This window comes from Aquarana catesbeiana, linkage group LG03 (assembly GCF_042186555.1).
Source record: "Aquarana catesbeiana isolate 2022-GZ linkage group LG03, ASM4218655v1, whole genome shotgun sequence".
Lineage (NCBI taxonomy): Eukaryota > Metazoa > Chordata > Amphibia > Anura > Ranidae > Aquarana > Aquarana catesbeiana.
In genome coordinates this window covers 694,482,019-694,505,738 of record NC_133326.1, presented here as the reverse complement: position 1 = coordinate 694,505,738, position 23,720 = coordinate 694,482,019, and the positions used below count along the sequence as shown (strand labels likewise).

General features: G+C 43.1%; 1 protein-coding gene across 1 annotated transcript; it reads right to left on the bottom strand.

Annotated features, from left to right (window-relative positions):
- Nucleotides 1–8,424: 8,424 nt before the first annotated feature.
- Nucleotides 8,425–23,169, bottom strand: LOC141134241 (olfactory receptor 5P55-like). The gene is made up of 2 exons (XM_073623818.1): nucleotides 23,074–23,169; nucleotides 8,425–9,375 (listed from the first exon to the last, which is right to left on the bottom strand). Exons 1-2 carry the CDS (start codon nucleotides 23,167–23,169, stop codon nucleotides 8,425–8,427), a joined length of 1,047 nt encoding a protein of 348 aa, XP_073479919.1.
- Nucleotides 23,170–23,720: the final 551 nt, after the last annotated feature.

Below are 23,720 nucleotides of genomic sequence, written 5' to 3'. Positions count from 1 at the left end.
AATAAAACACACTACACAGGTTTTTAAAATATTTTATTAAACAGCTCCGGGGGGGGGATCTTCCTCCGGCTTCGGGGGTCTTCTTCCGGCTTCGGGGGTCCCTCCGCTTCATCTTCTCCCGGCGTCCGGTTGGTTCTTCTCCGCTCTCCGGCCTCTTCTCCCGGTGTCGCAGGTCTTCGGCCGGCCCCTCCGCTCTCTTCATGTAGCTCTATTGCGAGCGGAGGTCCGGACTTCTGGGCTTCTTGGCTTCTTGGCTTCTTGGCTTCTCTTCTCTTCTCTTCTCTTCCCCCAGATGTTGACACGACGCTCTCTCCGGCTGGACTGGTCTCTGAGGGCTGCGTTGTGACTTATATAGGCGGAGACCCCGCCCCCATATGATGTCACAGTCCCTGGGCATGCTGGGACTGTGACGTTTTAGGGGGCGTGGTCGACCACGCCCCCTAAAACGTCACAGTCCCAGCATGCCCAGGGACTGTGACATCATATGGGGGCGGGGTCTCCGCCTATATAAGTCACAACGCAGCCCTCAGAGACCAGTCCAGCCGGAGAGAGCGTCGTGTCAACATCTGGGGGAAGAGAAGAGAAGAGAAGAGAAGCCAAGAAGCCAAGAAGCCAAGAAGCCCAGAAGTCCGGACCTCCGCTCGCAATAGAGCTACATGAAGAGAGCGGAGGGGCCGGCCGAAGACCTGCGACACCGGGAGAAGAGGCCGGAGAGCGGAGAAGAACCAACCGGACGCCGGGAGAAGATGAAGCGGAGGGACCCCCGAAGCCGGAAGAAGACCCCCGAAGCCGGAGGAAGATCCCCCCCCCGGAGCTGTTTAATAAAATATTTTAAAAACCTGTGTAGTGTGTTTTATTACTTACACTTTTTTCCTAGGTAAATGGGTAGGGGTACCATGTACCCCATACTCATTTACATAGGGTGGGGGGCCGGGATCTGGGGGCCCCCTTATTAAAGGGGGCTCCCAGATTCCGATAAGCCCCCGCCCGCAGACCCCGACAACCAACGGCCAGGGTTGTCGGGAAGAGGCCCTTGTCCTCATCAACATGGGGACAAGGTGCTTTGGGGGGGGGGGCGCAGGGCGCCCCCCTCCCCCAAAGCACCCACCCCCCATGTTGAGGGCATGCGGCCTGGTACGGTTCAGGAGGGGGGGGGCGCTCGCTCGTCCCCACCCCCTTTCCTGACCGGCCAGGCTGCGTGCTCGGATCGGGGTCTGGTATGGATTTTAGGGGGACCCCACGCCGTTTTTTCGGCGTAGCGGGGTTCCCCTTTATAATCCATACCAGACCTAAGGGCCTGGTATGCCCCGCGCTCGCCGCAATAGGAAGATTTGTTTTTCCTATTGCAGCGAGCGCGAGATGCAATACCATCCCCTCGTGTCGTATTTGGTCTGTCGGACCAGCCTACACACGAGCGGGCTTTCCGTCGGACCAGCACACACACGAGCGGACTTTCCGCCCGAAACTGAGTCCGACGGAAAGATTTCAAACATGTTTAAAATCTAGGTCCGGCGGGCTTTTGGGAAGAAGTCCGCCGGAAAAGTCCGCCGCCGCCCACACACGGGCGGATTGTCCGGCACACTCTGGTCCGCCGGACCAAGTATGCCGGAAAGTCCGCTCGTGTGTACGCGGCATAACAGCCAAATTTGAAAGGAAATTTGAATACCTAATAATTTAATAGTTAGTAATAGTTAGGGATGAGCCCAGGACTGGTTCTACCACTAGGCAAACTAGGCAGCCGCCTAGGGCGTACTGCTGCCTAAGGCGCCCGGCCACTGGTGTTTCTACTTTCTTCTCTCTGCAGCAAGCAACTAAGTCTCAGCATCAGCAGGCAGCCGCTGCTCCATTCGCGCATAGTGTCAGAGGCGCAGCGGCAGCAGAGCACTGTATCTGTGTCCCAACTAGGGATGGGCTTTATGTTTGGGTCCAACATTGGCTGTTCTCCTGTTCGCCGAACAGCGAACAATTTGGGGTGTTCGCGGCACATTCGAAAGCCACAGAACACCCTTTAAAAGTCTATGGGGGAAATCAAAAGTGCTAATTTTAAAGGCTTATATGCATGGTATTGTAATAAAAAGTGTTTGGGGACCTGGTTCCTTCCCCAGGGGACATGTATCAATGCAAAAAGAAGTTTTAAAAATGGCTGTTTTTTCGGGAGCAGTGATTTTAATAATGCTTAAAGTGAAACAATAAAAGTGTAATATTCCTTTAAATTTCGTACCTGGGGGGTGTCTATAGTATGCCTGTAAAGGGGCGCATGTTTCCCATGTTTAGAACAGTCTGATAGCAAAATGACATTTCTAAAGGGAAAAAAGTAATTTAAAAGTGCTAGCGCTAGTGCCGGCTATAATGAATTGTCGGGAAAAAAAAGTAATTTAAAAGTGCTAGAGCTAGTGCCGGCTATAATGAATTGTCGGTCTGGCAATACACATAAAAGTTCATTGATAAAAACGGCATGGAATTTCCCCACAGGGGAGCCCCGAACCAAAATTAAAAAAAAAATGCGTGGGGGTCCCCCTAAATTCCATACCAGGCCCTTCAGGTCTGGTATGGATATTAAGGGGAACCCCGTACCAAAATTTAAAAATAATGGCATGGGGGTCCCCCGCAAAATCCATACCAGACCCTCCAGGTCTGGTATGGATTTTAAGGGGAACCCTGCACCAAAATTTTAAAAAAATGCTGTGAGGTCCCCCCAAAAATCCATACCAGACCCTTATCTGAGCATGCAACCTGGCAGGCCGCAGGCCCAGATCCCGCCCCCCTGTGTGAAATGGTAAGGGGTACAAATGTACCCCTTACCATTTCACAAAAGATGTGTGAAAATGGTAAAAAAAACCACTACACTCCCCACGGAGTCGTCTTCTTCTTCTTCTCGTGCTCCGACCGAATGAAAAAGAAGAAAAAGTTTAAAAAGTGACAGAAAAGGTATTAACCGCTTCAGCCCCGGAAGGATTTCCCCCCTTCCTTACCAGGCCGTTTTTTGCGATATGGCACTGCATCGCTTTAACTGACAATTGTGCGGCCGTGTGATGTTGTACCCAAACTACATTTATGTCCTTTTTTCCCCACAAATAGAGCTTTCTTTTGGTGGTATTTGATCACCTCTGCGTTTTTTATTTTTTTGCGCTATAAACAAAAAAAGAGTGCCAATTTTTTAAAAAAACACAATATTTCTTACTTTTTGCTATAATAAATATCCAAAAAACTAAAAAAACAAAGATAAAGAAAAAAGTTTACTAAAGCGCTGATATGAACTAGTCAGCCACATTCCTCCCACAGTTAGAAACACACATAGGAAACACAGTTAACCCCTTGATCGCCCCCTTGGCCTACTAAGGCCAAAAGCAGTACTGCACACCGCTTTGGCCTGAATCATGCTCGTTTTGCGAGACAACACTCACAAACCGGGTTATGATTTTTAAAAATACAATGCTCTTATTGCGAAACGCTCGTTAACCGCGTTACTCGCAATCCAAGGTTCCACTGTATTTTACTATCCCAGCTAATGCTATTTGACAAGCTGGATACCAAACACAATCTGAAATATGTGCTCCTACTACAGAGCCTATCAAAATTAGAGTTAGGACTGCAGATAATACTGGGGTGCCATGATGTGGCCTATGCAGCTTATGCATGTATTTGTAAATGTGTAAAAACGAAACCCCTTTTTTATTATAAACTGTTGGACAGGACAATTCAGTTTGTTGCAAGCTGGCTTATAAGTTGATCTGGGATTTTTTGTTGTTGTTGTTTGACATGTATCACCCTTCCATGTGCTCCTTGCAGTTAAGGCCAGTTAAAGGGCGGGGTAGATGCCGTTTGTTTGTGCCACAATCTGAGACACACTGAATCATTCTTTAAAACATGGTCAACATTTCTGCCTACTAAACTAAGAAATTGGATGGTGGAAGTCCAGTTAAAGTAATTTATGTAGATGTTGCTAAAACATTTGATACTGTACCTCATATAATCTAAGGTCCGTTGAGTTGAAAAAATTACATGTACATGGATAGGAAACTGGTTACATGAACGTTTCCAGAGAGTAGTGATAAATTACTCATTCTCTGAATGGTCTAAAGCAGTGAGTGATGTGCCCCAGGGTTCTGTATTGGGGCCAATGCTGTTCAATTTATTTATTAATGATAAAGAGGTTGGGATCAAGAGATCAATCTCAGTGTTTGATGATAGTGCCAAATTATGCAGGGTAGTAACTTCAACACAGGATGTAGCATCATTACAGGATATCCTTCATAAAATGAGGGCTTGGACAGGCACATGACAGATAAAGCTTCATATTGAGAAATGTAAAGTTATGCACATGGGTGCCAAAACACAATCAAATTACACATCAGTAGGTGCTTCCCTGGGGGAATCAGTGATGAAAAAGGATCTGCGGGCGCTTGTCATTCACAGACTTAGCAATAGCATGCAATGCCAAGCCACACTGAACAACCATTTCACATATTAAAAAGGACGTACATTCCAGAAATAAATCAATGATTATACTCCATTACAAAACCCGGAATCAGTCTCATCTTGAATATGCAATTCAGTTTTGGTCATCAATCCTAAGGAAAGACATTGAATTAGAAAAAGTATGGTGAAGGGCTACAAAATTAATAAAGGGGGATGTAGGACCTTGGTTATGAAAGAGTGGCAGTTAGAAGTTAGAGGGTTGGGACAAACCATTTACCACTAACAGGGGTACTTACAGAGCTGATTTTTTATTTATTTATGTAAAAAGCTAAAAGTTGCATCCACCACTGTCAGGGCCTGGATTTGAACCAATGTCTCTTCTTCTTGTGCTACCTGGAATGCTGGACAGCACCCTGTCTCATCCATTGGACAATGCTAACTTGTGCCTTGTTTCTGTTAAACTTTTAACTCCTTGCTCCTTTCATGAAGTTCCTATTTAAGCCATGTCTTTGCACTTCCTGTTTGCCAGATTATTGTGCCCTCTTTAGCTCTTGTCACTCCTGCTGCTGTCTGTATCTTTGCTAACACTCGTTACCGACTCTTGGCTTGTTCCTCAAATGTGCTTGATCTTAACCTACAACCACTCATTACTGACCTACGGCTTGTTTACTGACTACACTTCTGTTTATCCCTACCTGCTATATCTGCAACTAGCACCTGGCTTGCTCACCTCCTGGTGGAGCGATCTTGAGGACCGCAAACTGGTACTAAAATGCAGCAAAACCCATTTCCACTATATGGAGCTCTGGTGAACACTGGTTAGTACTTAGTCTTTGTGCCTCGGGAGAGCTTGTGTCAAGGGTGACTTGCTTCTGCACTTATCCAGCTGGTCGGTGGCTGCCTCACTACTGCTATATACAGCTACTGGCCTCGAAGCCTGACTCCAGAATATGACTACCGCATTTAAGGATTGGAAAGCTGCATTATATTACATTTTTGTTTTGGGGTTTAATACCACTTTAACCTTTAATGAGAATCATAACCATTTTCCAACATACCATCTGGTATAATATACAGTAATATATAGAAAAACTGAGGGCAACTCTAGGTAAACCAGATATCATGTAACCTGTACTGCAAAAACCCAGAAAGCCTGCTTAGATGTCATTTGGGTCAATGATCATGTGACCTGACCATGTACAGTGCCTTGAAAAAGTATTCATACCCCTTGAAATTTTCCACATTTTGTCATGTTACAACCAAAAACGTAAATGTATTTTATTGGGATTTTATGTGATAGACCAACACAAAGTGTCACATAATTGTGAAGTGAAAGGAAAATGATGAATGATTTTTAAAATGTTGTACAAATAAATATCTGAAAAGTGTGGCGTGCATTTGTATTCAGTCCCCTTTACTCTGATAGTGGAACCAATTGTCTTCAGAAGTCACCTCATTAGTAAATAAAGTTCACGTGTGTTATTTAATCTCAGTATAAATACAGCTGTTCTGCGAAGCCCTCAGATGTTTGTTAGAGAACCTTGGTGAACAAACAGCATCATGAAGGCCAAGGAACACACCAGACAGCTAAGGGATAAAGTTGTGGAGAAGTTTAAAACAGGGTTAGGTTATAAAAAAAATATCCCAAGCTTTGAACATCTCATGGAGCACTGTTCAATCCATCATCCGAAAATGGAAAGAGTATGTCACAGCTTTAAACCTACCAAGACATGGCCGTCCACCGAAACTGACAGGCCGGGTAAGGAGAGCATTAATCAGAGAAGCAGCCAAGTGGCCCATGGTAACTCTGGAGAAGCTGCAGAGATCCACAGCTCAGGTGGCAGAATCTGTCCACAGGACAACTATTAGTCGTGCTCTCCACAAATCTGGCCTTTATGGAAGAGTGGCAAGAAGAAAGCCATTGTTGAAAGAAAGCCATAAGAATTCCCATTTGCAGTTTGTGAGAAACCATGTGGGGGACACAGCAAACATGTGGAAGAAGGTGCTCTGGTCAGATGCAAAGCGCTATGTGTGGTGGAAAACTAACACTGCACATCACCCTGAACACACAATCCCCACAGTGAAACATGGTGGTGGTAGCATCATGTTGTAGGGGTTGCTTTTCTTCAGCAGGGACAGGGAAGTTGGTCAGAGTTGATGGGAAGATGGACGGAGCCAAATACAGGGCAATCTTAGAAGAAAACCTATTAAAGTCTGCAAAAGACTTGAGACTGAGGTGGAGGTTTGCCTTTCAGCAGGACAACGACCCTAAACATACAGCCAGAGCTACAATGGAATGGTTTAGATCAAAGCATATTCGTGTGTTAGAATGGCCCAGTCAAAGTCCAGACTTAAATCCAATTGAGAATCTGTGGCAAGACTTGAAAATTGCTATTCACAGATGCTCTCCATCCAATCTGACAGGACTTGAGCTATTTTGCAATGAAGAATGGGTAAAAATGTCACTCTCCAGGTGTACAAAGCTGGTAGAGACATCCCTAAAAAAGACTTGCAGCTGTAATTGCAGAAAATACTATAAAGTATTGACTCAGGGGGGCTGAATACAAATGCACGTTACACTTTTCACATATTTGTTTGTAAAAAGGATTTGAAAACCATTTATTATTTTCCTTGCACTTCACATTTATGTGCCACTTTGTGTTTGTCAGGATGCGCATACCAGCAGAGAGATTCGCCTCCTTACAAGAGCTTTGAGGCGCAGAAATACATGTATTCCTGTTGCCCATAGGAATTGGGCTTTGGTGCATAGAAGTGCGCATGCGTGAACTGGCGTGCAAACAGAAGCCGTCGCGCATCCCCGTGAGCATCAATGCACGCGCGCACTCGTGAGTGACGCTGGCGCCAAGTGAGTCTATTTAGACGCAGCCATTACCTAGCCCCAGTGCTGCTTCATCTTCAGCTTCTGTGCATCCTGTTTCCTGAGAACCTTTATCTTGATTCCTGTTACTTACCCAGCTTGTCTTGACCATCCCTTGATCTCCACCAGTACCGACCCCGGCTTGTCCTGTGACCATCCTCCTGTCTTCTCCTTGGCTCCTGTTTACTGATCCGGCCTTTGACCTTGGCTTGCCTCCTGACCACGATCCTGCCTGCACCCTGCATCTGATTGTCCTAGTCGTGTATGACCCAGCCTGCCTGACCTTGCTTCTTCATTGCTGCCATCTGCACCTGCTGCCTGTCTGTTGGTCTTCCTGCTGAAGTCTCCAGTGTCTTCACCAGCCTTACTAGGACAGCCGTTCTGCTACAGGTTAAAGACTTCTTGGCGCTAGCGCGACTCTGTACCTCGGCGCCTTCTGTTCTCACTATCAGAGGCCCCGAGTCAGAGATGTAAGGGAGGCCTTGCTCGTCCAATCAGGCTCTTCTACCAGGTACGTGATAGTGTTGGTCTATCACATAAAATCCCCAAAAAATGAACTAACTGTTATGAATGCTTTTTTCACCAAACTATCGTGGGCTGCGTCCCCATACATCAGGCATGATATTATTAATTTTGTAACCTATGACTGTTACTGTCTGTTATCCTTTTCTTCTTGTACCAATAAAATTATCTGAACACGAAAAATCCCAATAAAATACATTTACGTTTTTGGTTGTAACATGACAAAATGTGGAAAATTTCAATGGGGTATGAATACTTTTTCAAGGCACTGTATTTGTGTACAACATACTTTTTTTTTTTTTATTACTGGTAAAATGTAAATGCTTTACAATACAATACTGTTACCTATTATAGAAATATAAGTCTTATGTATTGATTCTAAGGTACCTATATCTATTGCAAATGTTTTAGATCTACTGTATGTTCTCTGCATGCCTGTATCAAAAACAAATATTAAAAAAAATGTAAAGATGGTCTTTCTACATTTTGCTTTTTTATTGATTTAATTTTATTATATTCTTTTGCCAGCTTTAAGGAAAAAAACATGTTGTAACCCTGCAGCGTGAGCAATGGCTATACAATTAAATCAAATATTTATCCAGTCATTATCTGATTTTCAACTGAAAATTTGAATAGAATTTACTATACACACAGCGTCTAAAAGCTTCCTTAATATCTTTATTTCTCAAACTATAAATAAAAGGATTTAAACAGGGTATAAGCACGGTGTACAACAGAGCCAGTGTCTTAGTGATTATTTGTGAATGTTCTTCATTTGGAAGCACATACATGATAATTAAAGTTCCGTAATACATTGACACAACTGTAAGGTGGGAGCTGCAAGTGGAAAAAGATTTCCATCTCCCTGAAAAGGATGATACCTTTGATATGGTTAAAACAATAAACATATAAGAAATTACTATCACAAGGAATGGTACGATTATTACAGGAATGGACAACAAGGTACCTTCCAACTGAACTACAGAGACATCTGAACAAGAAAGTTCCATCAGTGGATTAAAATCGCAAAAAAACCCATCAATGACCTTCGGGCCACAGAATTGTAGTTGACTTAAGTCAAGTGTTAAAATGAATGCTACGGAGCAACTCGAAATCCAAGATACTAAAATGAGTTTATTGCAAAGTGCATGGTTCATAATAGATACGTAATGCAGAGGAGAGCAGATGGCTAGATAGCGGTCATAGGCCATCAATGTCAGAAGAAAGCATTCAGATGTCACTGCTAAAGCAAAAAAGTAATACTGTGTGATGCAGCCAGAAAGAGATATGGTGGCTTGTCCATTTAGCACGATATTTAGCATATTAGGGGCAATGTCTGTGGTCAAAATTAAATCCGTTACAGAGAGTTGGGTGAGGAAGAAGTACATGGGAGACTGGAGGGTCTTGCTGTAGGTCACCAGCTTGATGATTAGTAGGTTTCCACATATTGTCACAATGTATATTATAAGAAATAGCGTGAACAGTAGAAGATTAAATGTGTTTACATTGTGGAACCCTACAAAGAAAATTGTGGTGACGTTGCTCTCATAAACAGCCTGTGTGACATGAAAACAATATACAATATAATAATACATTTAATGATAAATCAGCATAGAAAATTCTCAGAAATAGAACATTAAAGTGATTGTAAGGCTTAGTTTTTTTTTTTTAAATAACAAACATGTCATACTTCCCTCCACTGTGCAGCGAGACGCTGAGATGGCCACTCCCCGCCGCTCCACAGCTCATCGCTCTAATGAGCATGGAGGAGCAGAGCAGGAGAGCTGCTGATTGACAGGCACCAGCTCTCCGCTCGGGGAGCCATCGGCGGTGTTCGGTCGCTCAGTTCTTAGTGAAGAGGCACGGGGGACAGATGCAGCATCGGGCCGATGCTGCATTCACCTAGGTAAGTATGGTTCTACAATAACCCCCAAACCCATACTTCTCTTTTAAGACATGTTATTAGTGATAGGCAATTTTCATTGGGTTCGATTAGAAAGTGGATTTGGTGAACACATCCAAAAGGCCACAGATTGCAAACTTTTTTGCAAACCCCACTAAAGTCAAAGGAAGGCAGATCTTGAAAATAAATATTCCCCATTTTCAAGGCTAATGGGCAAGGATTTGTAAAACAAAGGACATGAGATACTATACAAAGTGAACATGTGCCAATACAAAAAATTACACAAAAACAATAAACTTGCACTGGTGATCTTCTCCCCAACATACTCTTGTTGCAACTAGACATGTGCATGACGAAAAAATTTGTTTCGTTTTGATTTTGTTAATCTAGTTATTTTATTTAGTTCAATTTGGTTGATTTGTTCAATTCGTATTCAGAATTTGTTTTCGGAAATTCGTGTTCAGAATTCGTATTCAGAATTTTCTTTGAATTTACGGATTTTTTTCGATTAAAAAAATGTTCAAATCGATACATTTTCGAATCAGTCGAAATGAAAATGTTTTATTCTTTCTGATTTGAATGCAGCAAAATGAACAAACAAAAGAAAAATCTTCATCAAATGATTACAATGACTCTTTAAATCACCTTTGGCTTAACAAAAAGCAGCATTATTTCGAAATTGGTACTCCAAAAACACACACAGTCTTTGATTTCAGCATTATGTGTAGTTAGAATTCGACTGGAGTTCAATGTAAAGTTCGAATCGAATTTCAGTCCGAATTTCCAAAAATTCAGACGAATTTCAATACGTTATTTGGGGCATTCGGTAAAATTTGTTTATATTGTAATTCGGGTATTCGGATATATCCAAATCTCAGAATAATGAAAAATTTGTTCGAATATTAATTCAGAAAGAATCGAACCGCACAACTGACAGATTCCTGTCTTGCAGCTGACTATAAACAAACAGGTGGGGATTATCAATGATTTAGGGCAGGGATCTTCAAACTACGGCCCTCCAGCTGTTGCGGAACTACAAGTCCCATGAAGCATTGCAAAACTCTGACATTCACAGACATGACTAGGCATGATGGGAATTGTAGTTCCTGAACAACTGGAGGGCCGTAGTTTAAGGACCCCTGATTTAGGGTCTACTAGATTTTTATAAGGCTGGTCATACATTATACAATTTTCTTATTCAATTTCCTTTAGATTTACCTTCAACTATGTACATCAAGTGCCTGCCTGATTACATACAATTTGAAAGTGTTTAGGTTTGACCTCATAGTATGTGGTTTTGGTAAATCTAAAGGAAAATTGTACAAGGAAATTCTATAATACATGGCCAGCCTAAGCTAAATTTTTCATTATTGCTGCAAAGCCAGACTTGTGTTCTTTACATCCTGCTTGAAGTGTACCGCTGGTCAGTACAGTAAATACTCGGCAAATAAAGTTTTTAAAAAATGTTAAGAGATATTTAAACCCCAAAAAAAATAAAAAAACTTTATATATTGTTGCTTACCATTCCTTAGCTGTGGGTCTCCTTTTTTTCAGGCTAGGTACATTTACTGTAAATACAATTGATCCTGCCTGAAATCTAGTTTGTAATTTGCTATGCACTGAACTGAGGTCTCAGCCAAAACGTCTTCCCAAATATTTATGGGACATCTCACCCCTATGCTATGGAAATGGGGAGAGTTGTTTAGTAGTTCTAGAACACTTCTTATCCTAGGGTGAGAGAGCTGCTCCTCTACAGCTACAGTACAGTAAAAGTGCTACTGGAAGGATCAACAGGTGGAAATAAGGCAAAATATAGCCTGAAAGAAAGAAAACTAAGTTACAGTACTGAATCTAGGGATTGGTAGTCCACAGTCTATTACATTTTTGTTCTTGGATTTAGATACACTCTACTTAGAAAAGAGCCTCAAACACTGGAGTGTATCTTATTTACAATGTACTAAATTCCATGAGGTTGGAGTATGGAAGAGCCCTGGAGTCATCATAATTTTTTTTTACAGAATTCTGAGTTTCAAACTCAGAATTTTGCAAAAAAAAAATTCAAACTTTGACATTGAAACATAGAATTCTGATTTATAATCTCGGGATTCTGACTTTTAATCTCAGAACTCTGTAAAAAAAAAAAAATTCAAAGTCAGAATTCTGAAAAAAAGAAAAAAAAATCAAACTTTGACTTTGAAACTCAGAATTCTGACTTTGAAACTCGGAATTCTGATTTATAATCTCAGAATTCTGACTTTTAATCTCAGAATTCTGTAAAAACAAAAAATTCAAAGTCAGAATTCTGAAAAAAAGAAAAAAAAATCAAACTTTGACTTTGAAACTCAGAATTCTGACTTTGAAACTCGGAATTCTGATTTATAATCTCAGAATTCTGACTTTTAATCTCAGAATTCTGTAAAAACAAAAAACAAAATCAAAGTCAGAATTTTGTAAAAAAAAATAAAAAATTCAAACTTAGAGTTCTGTAAAAAAAAAACGTTTATGAATCTGTAAATATTTTTTTTCAACTCAGAATTCTGTAAAAAAAAAACTTATGATGTCTGTAAATATTTTTTTTTTTCAACTCAGAATTCTGTAAAAAAAGATGTATGATGGGCCCAGGGCTCTTCCATATTAGAGGATGAAAAGAACACAGAAAATAAAAGCAGACACTTACAATGTCAGTAGTTGATTTATGATGAAAATCCATATGGTCTTAAAATATAGCTGAAATTTATATAAAATTGTGCAGCTTCTTTCATATACAAATAATACCAAAAATGTTATTTTAGGATTTTTCTTTTTTTTTATCGTTATATAATTGTATATTCCAAAGAATGACTAAATGAGCTAAGTCAATTCTTAAAAAAAGTGATTTTAAGCAAGCAATAATAAGCAAGATATTGCACTAGCAGCACTGATATATGGTATTGTAGGGCTTCTATCAGCTAACTAGTATGAGTGCACAAGCCATGTTTATTAAATAGAAATTGCTTTATAAAAAGAGTGTACAAATCCTGTACAGTATATCCTTAGAGAGCATTTAATGACACTATAGAGGGAAAACTAGGCCCATTTGTGTTTATTAGTAATGGTTTGATAAAAATAAAACTTGTTTCATCAGTATATTATTTTCATTCAAATGGAGCTGAACTTCAGAAAAAAAAATGGAGTATATCAAAAGGCATTTTATTTTGGTTTGGATACAGACTGGGGTGGTATGTATCCAGACCAAAATAAACCCCAGTCATTTTTTTTTTGCCGCTTATGTTTTTTAACCACTTCAGCCCCGGAAGGTTTTACCCCCTTAATTACCAGAGCATTTTTTGCGATACTACACTGTTTCAATTTAACTGACAGTTTTGCGGTCGTGCAATGTTGTACTAAAAAAAAAATTTTCCCCACAAATAGGGCTTTATTTTGGTGGTATTTGATCACCTCTGCAATATTTATTTTTTTGCGATATAAACAATAAATACCGACAATTTTGTTAAAAAAACTCATATTTTTTACTGTTTGCTATAATAAATATCCCCCAAAAAAAATATATAAAAAAATGTCTTTCTCAGTTTTGGCCGATATGTATTCTTCTACATATTTTTGGTAAAAAAAATCGCAATAAGTGTATATTGATTGGTTTGCACAAAAAGTTATAGCGTCTACAAAATAGGGGATAGATTTATGGTATTTTTATTATTATTATTTTTTTATTAGTAATGGCGGTGATCTCCGATTTTTATCAGGACTGCGACATTGTGGCAGACACATCGGACACTTTTGGCAATATTTTGGGACCAGTGACATTTATACAGCGATCAGAGCTAAAAATAGCCACTGATTACTGTAGAAATGTCACTGGCAGGGAAGAGGTTAAACACTAGGAGGCGATCAAGGGGTTAAGTGTGTTCCCTCAGCGTGTTCTAACTGTAGGGGGGATGGGCTCACTAGAACATGACAGAGATCACTGCTCCCGATGACAGGTAGCAGTAGATCCCTGTCATGTCACTAGGCAGAACAGGGAAATGCCTTGTTTACATCTCCCCTTTCTGCCTCTCCTCACCGCGATCATGGGCCACCGGCGGACATCGATTCTGCGGGACCTGCGGGTACGCTCCTGTAGCACGTGGCAGGCGCGCTCCCGATATACCGGGGTTTTTGCGCACTCATGCCATTCTGCTGTAAATCAGCATGTGGAGGTCGGGAAGCAGTTAAAGGAGATTTCCCTTAACTTTCTGTCTCATAGATACAGCAGGGAGTAAGAGGCAGTGAGGTATTATACTCTCTTAGTCATTCAACACAAAAAACAAGCTTCCCCATTGAAAACTTCCTGTCACGTACCTGACTGGAGGCTGAAGTGATAAGAGGGCTTTCCTTGTGGCTGAGTGCAGAGCACCCCTGAAGGTGGTGACAGAGGGTGCTATGACCAAAGGTGCAGGGGTTGCCTGAAGGTGAAGATGCCTGATGGTACCAGATGTGAAGACACCCAAGAGCAGAGAATTAGTCACAGCAGATTATCCTCTGAAAGTTCTGTTGGATCTTGACAGATGGGTAAAGCAGGAAATAAGGTCAGAAGCCAGGCTGGGGTCAAGAACAGGAAGTCAGTCAGAAGCAGAGGAAGAAGCACGGTCGAGATCAAGCCAGGGTAAAACACAGGATGTCAATCAGGAATAAGGCAGAAGCAGATCCATGGAGCAAGCTGGGTTCAGAGCCAGGAGAGAAGCCACAGCAGGTTGGGGGTAAGCCGGGTCAGTAATCAAGCAGAAGCACAAGGTGCTTCTGCTTGATTACTTCCTGTGCTTCTGACTGACTTCCTGTTCTTGACCCCAGCCTGGCTTCTGACCTTATTTCCTGCTTTACCCATCTGTCAAGAACCGGCTGGGCGGTGCGGCTCTCATTCTGGGTGGACGTCATATGACGGATTCCCAGAATGGCCTTTATTTTTTTTTTAGTTATTTTTTTTTTTTTTTTTTAGGGAAAAAAATAAAAAACCCATTAATGACCAATTTTTGCGATCCGGCACTGTGTTACTTTAGCTGACAATTGCACGGTCCCACGACGATGTACCCAAAAAAAATGGTTGTCTTTTTTCCCACAAATAGAGCTTTCTCTTGGTGGTATTTGATCACCTCTGCGGTTTTTATTTTTTGTGCTATAAACAAAAAAAGATGGTCAATTTTGAAAAAAAAAAATATATTTCTCCTATAAAACATACCCAATAAAAAAATTTAAAATATTTAATTTCTTCATCAATTTAGGGAAATATCTATTCTGCTACATATTTTTGATAAAAAAAACCCCAATAAGCGAATATTGATTGATTTGCGTCTACAAACTATGGGATGGATTTATGGAATTTTTATTTATTTTTATTTTTTTTACTAGTAATGGCAGTGATCAGTGATTTTTAGCGGGGGTGCGACATTGCAGCAGACAGATTGGACACCTAACTGACATTTTTGACACTTTTTTGGGAACCAGTGACATTATTACAGTGATCAGTGCTAAAAATATGCACTTTTACTGTACTAATGACACTGGCAGGAAAGGGGTTAACATCAGGGGCGATCAAGGGGTTAACTGTGTTCCCTAGGAGTGCTTACTAAGAAAGACAAGATCTCAGTGTAATCCCCTGTCAGAATGGAGATCTGCCTTGTTTTACATTGGCAGATCCCGTTCTGTCTCTGCAGGGAACGATGGACATCGAGTCCGCCGGATCCACTGATTGGCTCCCCCACTAGCTATTTGGTGCTCACGCTTACAGAAGCTAGTCCATGAACTGCCGTACCGGTACGGTGATTCACGCAGCCGAACCACCTTGCTGCAGTATAACTGCAGTTTTAGTAAATCAACCCCTCTATCTCTTTGGCATTTAGGGACAGAGTCTCTTTAAAGCCCACCCCAGTTTACTACTTCTGTTGCTCTGTCATTGCCATCATGAAATACCCAAGCCCTCCAGGTTTGGGGAGGGGTCATAGAATCCCCTCCTAAGATGGAGTCCTCGGGCCTAGTGATCAAGTGACATCACCAATCCTGTGTAAGTTCTATCACTATTACTTAGAGCAGTGGTTCTCAACCTGGGGTCGGGACCCCCTCGGGGGTCTAACGATGATTTTCCAGGGATCACCGAATCCTGGGCTGTTTCCGAAGCCCGCACCACTCTCCCAGCCTTTTTGCGGCCACCCAGAGCCTGTGGACGCCAGGCTGGGCCGTTCCTGGAGCCCGCACCTGCCCACTCAGCCTCTTCTCAGCCACCCATTCAGTTCACGGCATGGCTGGGGGGCAGAGACTAGAGGTCAGCTGACTGGTGAGGAATGTGAAGTGGGAGGGGCTGGAGGAGACCCTATCTCCTGATTTTGGCATAGGTGTCACTGCTACGAGACACCACAAAGTCTGAGACACAGTGAAGCTGTAGACACAGTGAGTAACACTACCTGTGATTATAGTTGCCATTAAAAGTCCCCACTACAGTTCTCAGATCAGAAGATGACCTTAATCAAGAGAACCTAAGTTGGCTGATCAGAACTCCCCCCAGCATTCCCGCTCATCCCAACTCCCCGCCAGCACTGCCACTCATTCTATTCCCACCCCCCCCCCCACCAAGGAGTAAGAGAAGGAATAAAAATAGAGAATACATGGAAGGAAGAGGAAGAGAGGGTGAGAAACAAAGAAAAAGGGAGAGAAAGAATAAGAGAAAGAACAAGAAAGATGGCCAGAGAGAGGGATGGGGAAAAAAAAAACTAGAAATTAGGATAGAGAGAGATACAAGCTAAAGAAAGGAGAACAAAGAGAGAGTGCTACATCCTAAAATGTACCATAAGGGGTTTCAATACTGTACGAGTGGAAAAGACTCAGGGAGCGCTAAATGTCCATTGGTTAGGGGCACAAATTACTTGTCTTGCCTTGGGGACAACCCACGCTCCGAAATTTTTTTTACTGTTGGGGTCCCCACAACTTGGGAAATATTATCAAGGGGTTACGGCACTAGAAAGGTTGAGAACAACTGATGTAGAGCTTATAAACATTTTAAATTGAGCAAGAGGTAGCGCAGGGAAGAAATGGGCTTAAAAAGTCTGTTTTTGTTGCTCTATATAGGAGCCTGTTTAACTTGAACTACTTTTTTGTGACAGGTTGGTACGGCTGCGTGAACCGCCATCATTGTACATCAGCCGCTTTAAGAGCTATTGGAGGTGCGACACCGGAGCCAATGCGCCTGGCTGGCGGCCACGATGTCCGCCGGCCACCCGCGATCGCTCCATAGAGAGCCAGAACAGGAATCTGTCAATGTAAACAGATAGATCCCCATTCTGTCAGGGAAGTAGGAAGAGATCTGCTGTTCCTAGTAATCAGGAACAGCGATCTCCCTGTACTCTCTGTCAGTCCCCTCCCCCCACAGTTAGAAACACCACCCAGGGAACACTTAACTCCTTTCATCGCCCCCTAGTGTTAACCCCTTCCCTGCCATTGACATTTATACAGTAATCGGTGGCTATTTTTAGCTATGATCGCTGTATAGATGTCACTGGTCCCAAAAAAGTGTCAAAAGTGTCTGTCCGCTGCAATATCGCAGTTCCATTAAAAATCACCGCCATTACTAGTAAGAAAAAAATGATAATAAAAATGCCATAAATCTATTCCCTATTTTGTAGACGCTACAACTTTTGCGCAAACCAATCAATATATGCTTATTACAATTTATTTTACCAAAAATATGTAGTAGAATATAGGGATGAGCCAACCCCCCCCACCAGAACCTGCGAACGGAGCGAAAATTTGCACGAACGTTAGAACCCCATTGACGTCTATGGGATTGAACGTTCGAAATCAAAAGTGCTAATTTTAAAGGCTAATTTGCATGGTATTGTCTTAAAAAGGGTTTGGGGACCTGGGTCCTGCCCCAGGGGACATATATCAATGCAAAAAAAAGTTTTAAAAATGGCCGTTTTTTCGGGAGCAGTGATTTTAATGAGGCTTAAAGTAAAAAAAAAAAAAAGTGAAATATTCCTTTAAATATCGTACCTGGGGGGTGTCTATAATATGCCTGTAAAGTGGCACATGTTTCCCGTGCTTAGAACAGTCCCTGCACAAAATGACATTTTTAAAGGAAAAAAAGTCATTTAAAACTGCTTATGGCTTTAATGTAATGTCGGGTCCCGGCAATATGGATGAAAATCAGTGAGACAAACAGCATGGGTAGCCCCCAGTCCGTTACCAGGCTCTTTGAGCCTTGTTTAGGTATTAAGGGGAACCCCGCACCCAAATTAAAAAAAGGAAAGGTGTGGGGCCACCAGGCCCTATATACTCTGAACAGCAGTATACAGGCGGTGCAAACAAGACAGGGACTGTAGGTTTGTTGTTAAGTAGAATCTGTTTGTAATTTTGAACTGATACATTTTTAACGTGTTTAGCTCCAGCAAAAAAAATCTATTTTAAGCTTTTTGGAAAACATAGGGAAGGGTTATCACCCCTGTGACATTTGTTTTGCTGTCTGTCCTCCTCTTCAGAAGATTTCACCTCAATTTTTTTCCCAATGACAAATGTTTTTTGAAAATTTGGGGGTTTTAGTGAAACAAGGATTGGTGATAAAGCATCAGTGGAAAGGAGAAACGTTTTTCCCATATTAACTCTTACAGGAGAGAATTTCCCTTCCTAGGGGTAGATTTCATCTCACTTCCTGTTGTCTCCTTCCGTTTGCAAGTAGGAGTCGTTTGTAAGTTGGATGTTTGAAAGTAGGGGCCTCCCAGTCTCTAGGAACGCGTTGCACAGACCTTTCTGCAAGGCCTCCTGAAGATGTTTCATCCTCTTCTCCCTCTGCGACGGCAAGATAAGGTCCGCAACCTTACCCTTGTAACATGGATCAAGGAGGGTTGCCAGCCTGTATTGATCCCTCTCCTTGATACCATGAATACGATGATCCTTCCGCAGGCTTTGCAGGATCAGGGAGGCCATGCAGCATAGGTTTGCTTAGGCATTTGGTCCGGAGTCCTCTGGGTCACTAAGGACGACATGATCCACAGCCACCTCCTCCCAGCCACGTACAAGTCCATGGGTTTCTTGGGACTGTAAATGATCCTTTAAAGACTGCTGCTGATGCTGAGTGACAGGCTCCACCTCCATGCTGGCACAATCCTCCTCCTCCTCCTCGTCCTCTTCCTGTGTGATCGGCTTGCATGCAGGAACACTGTCTGGATAAAGGGGGCCTTGAGAGCTAAGGAAGTCCTCCTCTTCCTGCCTCTGTTCTGCCTCAAGTGCCCTGTCCATTATTCCACACAGCGTGTGCTCCAACAAGTGGACAAGGGGAACAGTGTCACTGATGCATGCACTGTCACTGCTCACCATCCTCGTGGCCTCCTCAAATGGTGAAAGGACAGTACATGCATCTCTGATCATGGCCCACTGGCGTGGGGAAAAAAAAAACAAGCTCCCCTGTCCTGGTGCCATAGTCGCACAGGTACTCATTGATGGCCCTCTGCTGCGTGTGCAGCCACTGCACATTGAGTTCCACCTGGTGGGCATGTCACAGATTAGGCGGTTCTTGGGCAGGTTAAATTCCTTTTGGAGGTCTGCCAGCCGAGCATTGGCATTATATGAACGGCGGAATTGCACACAGACTTTCCTGGCCTGCTTCAGGACATCCTGTAAGCCTGGGTACCTGCCCAAGAACTGCTGCACCACCAGTTTTAAGGATGTGAGCCAAACAGGGCACATGGGTCATTTGTCCCTGTCGGAGGGCAGAGAGGAGGTTGGTGCCATTGTGGCTAACCACCATTCCTGCCTTAAGTTGGCGTGGCGTCAACCACCTCTGAACCTGCCCCTGTAGAGCTGACAGAACCTCTGCCCCAGTGTGGCTCCTGTCCCCCAAGCACACCAGCTCAAGCACCGCATGGCATCTTTTGGCCTGCGTACTTGCGTAGCCCCTTGAACGCCTAGGGAGCACCGCTGGTAATTTTGCCAAGCTAGCATTCAACCGCTGGGCATGTGGATGGCTAGGAGCGAACTTCTTTCTGCGGTGCAGCAGCTGGGGCAGAGAAATTTGCCTGGTACAATCTGACGTCGGTGTACCAAAAGCAGATTGCCTGCAAGTACTTGGCTGTGACACACCTAATTCTACACCTTCATTCCTCTCAGTGCAGGTCTCAGGGAGGACTGAAGGTATAGTGGGGTAGGAGATACCAGCTGATGAGGAGCAAGGAGAGGTCCTCTTTGTTCTTTGGTGTGGGACTTTTAGGTACGCTTGCCAACAAACTGCATGGCAGGTCAACGTATGTCTGGTCAAGCATGTGGTGCCCAAGCGGGAGATGTTTTGGCCACGCGAGATACGCTTGAGACATATGTTGCAAATAGCAGCGGTGCGATCTGATGCACTCATCTCAAAAAAGGCCCACACCAAAGAATAACGTGCAGAGACAGCAGCGCCCTGCACATGCGGAGCTCTGAGTTGTGATGCAGTCAGTGTGCTGCCCTTAGGCTGGCCCCTGGAGGGCATCCTGCCTCGTTGGTGATGTGCCTCCCCCTCCTCCTCATCCTCCTCCTCTCTCCTATCAGGCACCCATGTTGAGTCAGTGACCTCATCATCCCCTCCCTGCTCATCACTGGAGCAAACCTGGCAGTATGCTGCAGCAGGGGGAGCATGACTGCCAGATTGCTGTCCTTCTTGGCACCCCCTCTGTCCGTGCTCACGTTACTGCCTTCATCTAGTTCAGGATCATCATCAGAGCCTTCAAAACGCTGGGCATCCACCTGGAGCATGTACCTAACACTGTGGTCAAACAGTTCGAGGGCCTCCTCAGGAGGACATGGTGGGGCTAGGGAAGGAGTCACTGATGCCATTGAGCCAAGGGAAGAGGCTGCGTTGGCAGCTGCTTTGCCAGACAAAGTACCCTGAGCCTGGGTGAGAGAGGATGAGGACAGCTTGGTCATCCACTCGACCAAGTCTTCTGCATGTTGCGGCTCAACACGGCCAGCTGCCGAAAAAAAGGCCAAGCGTACGTGCTGATAAGGATGCACCGTGTCCACAACCAGCACTGTTGCCTCTAGACACAGAGCCTGCTTGCCCTCTTTTATTGTCTTGTGACTGTCTGCCTCTCCTTGTTGGCCTTCCAGACATACTATTGGCCTGCAGTGAGCTGCACAAAACTGGTATATATATATATATATATATATATATATATATATATACAGATTATACTGCAGCTAGCAGAATCAACTGCCTGCCTGTAGTTTTATTAGTATGATAACCCCTGTGCAGGGTACACAGTACAGTAGCTGGAAATACTTCAATGAGCCTACACAAGCACCTGGCTGCAGGTTGCTATACTGTAGGTGAGACTGGGCCGTTCATGAATTTGGCGTGAACGGCCCATATGGTTCGTAATTCAGCGAACGACCGAACACACGATGTTCAAGTCGAACATGGGTTCGACTCGAACACAAAGCTCATCCCTAGTAGAATACATATTTGCCTAAACTGATGAAGACATTTTTTTTTACAGTTTTTTGGGGGATATTTATTATAGCAAAAAGTAAAATATGTTGTTTTTTTTTTTCAAAATTGTCTTCTTTTTTATTTATAGTGCAAAAACTTAAAAACCGCACAGGTGATCAAATACCACCAAAAGAAAGATCTATTGTGGTAAAAAAGGACATAAATTTTGTTTGGGTACAGCGTTGCCCGACCGCGCAATTGTCAGTTTAAATGACGCAGTGCTGTATCACAAAAAATGGTCTGGTCATTAAGGGGGCAAATCCTTTCGGTCCTTAAAGTGGAGGGCCACCCTAAAAATAAATTTCACCTTATTATCTTCCTTTTAATGTACTAATAAACATTTATTTAAGTATAGAGAATGTGATGGTGCATAAAGGATGAATTTGGTGGAAGATAGTGGATAATAAAGGTAAAGGAATACGGTGGAGAATAAAGGTAGAGGAATATGGTGGAGAATAGAGGTAGAGGAATACCGTGGAGAATAGAGGTAGAGGAATACCGTGGAGAATAGAGGTAGAGGAATACTTTCGTCCTCTCCCTTCTCTTTCATCCACTATCTTTCATCGTTCTCCACCTCTATCGTATACACGCTAACCTCCTCCATTTTCCTTCACCTTCAAACTTTATCCACCATCTCATCCAGTATCTTGCTCTGTCCTCCTCCTCCTTATCCTCTTTCATCCTCGTCCACTATACTACTCCACCTTATTCTCTATACTCCACCATCGTCCTACTCCTGGTCCTTCCTCTATCCTATTTATCCTCCACATCAATATTCCAGCACAGCCACCTTTTATGATCCTTCTCATCATCTATCCTAATTCTCCACCTCCTTATCCTTTATACTCATCCTAAGATATGGCTCTCTTTATCTCCCTTTCTTTCTCTTGTGCTCTTTCTCTCGCTCTTCACTCACTCACTCTTCTCTATTTCTCTCTCTCTCTCTACTTCCGCTCAGTCTTCTCTAGTTTGCTCGCTCTTCTCTTGCTCGCTCTTCACTCGCTCGCTCTTCACTCGCTCACTCTTCACTAGCTCACTCTTCACTGTTTCTCTCTCTCTCTCTCGCTCTTCTCTCGATTGCTCTTCTCTCGCTTGCGCTTCACTTGCTCGCTCTTCACTCGTTCGCTCTTGTCTATTTCTCTCTCTCTCACACACTCTCTCTCGCTCTTCTCTTTATCTAGTTATCTCTCTCTCTTGCTCTTCACTCGCTCACTCTTCTCTTTTTCTATTTCTTCCTCTCTCTCTCCTCTCTCTCGCTCTCGTTTACTCTTCTCTCGCTCTTCACTAGCTCACTCTTCTTTATTTCTTCCTTTCTATTTCTCTTTCTCTCTCTCTCTCACTTGCTCTTCACTTGCTCACTTTTCTCTTTTTCTATTTCTGCCTCTCTCTCCTTGCTTGCTCTTCACTAGCTCACTCTTCTCCATTTTTCTCTTTCTCTCTCTCTTCTCAAGCTCTTCTCTTTCTATTTCACTCGCTCGCTCCTCACTCACTCACTCTTCTCTATTTCTCCCTCTCTCTCTTGCTCTTCACTTGCTCACTTTTCTCTTTTTCAATTTCTGCCTCTCTCTCTCTCTCGCTCTTCTCTCGCTTGCTCTTCTCTTGCTTGCTCTTTATTTCTCTCTCACTCTCTTCCATTTCTCTTTCTCTCGCTCACTCTTCACTAGCTCACTCTTCTCTATTTCTCTCTCTTTTGCTCTTCACTAGCTCACTCTTCTCTATTCTTTTCTCTCTCTCCTATTTCTCTTTCTCTCGCTCGCTCTTCACTAGCTCACTCTTCTCTATTTCTCTCTCTCTCTCTCTCTCTTCTCTCTCTCGCTCTTCACTTGCTCACTCTTCTCTATTTCTCTCTCTCTCTCTTTTGCTCTTCACTTGCTCACTCTTCTCTTTTTCTACTTCTGCCTCTCTCTCCTCGCTTGCTCCTCTCTTGCTCGCTCGCTCACTCTTCGCTAGCTCACTCTTCTCCATCTCTCTCTCTCTCTCTCCTCTTTCTATTTCGCTCGCTCTTCACTCACTCGCTCGTCTCTTTCTATATCTCTCTCTCGCTTGCTCTTCTCTCACTCGCTCTTCTCTTGTTCACTATTCTCTCTCTCTCATATTATGCTTTATATATACTAATTTATATATATATTTTGTATATTATTGATTTCTTTTTGTTCAAATGTTTAATAAAATTGATATTGTATTTTAATACTCTTGCTGTCTTTTGTTTTTTATAATTTTTTTTTGTGTATGTGTGTGTGTGTATAGATATAGATAGCTATATATATAGATCAATACCCCACCCCACCTCATCCCATCCTACCCCACCTCATCCCATCCCACTGTGCTGATGCGATGTGCTGGGGGCGATGGGATTCGATGCGATGTGCTGGGGTGATGCGATTCGATGTGCTAATGCGATTCGATGTGTTGGGGGTAATGCAATGTGCTGAGGGTGATGCGATTCAATGTGCTGGGGGAGATGAGATTTGATGTGCTGGGGCGATGCGATTCGATGTGCTGGGGGCGTTACGATT

What these genes read in the sequence shown, in the direction of transcription:
- LOC141134241 (XM_073623818.1), bottom strand. Translation starts at nt 23,169, where the DNA reads ATGGAGAAGAGTGAGCTAGCGAAGAGTGAGCGAGCGAGCAAGAGAGGA. An exon ending in AAAAAGAGAAGAGTGAGCAA is followed by an intron (nt 9,376 to 23,073) that starts GTGAAGAGCAAA and finishes CATGTCACACAG; the next exon opens with GCTGTTTATGAGAGCAACGT.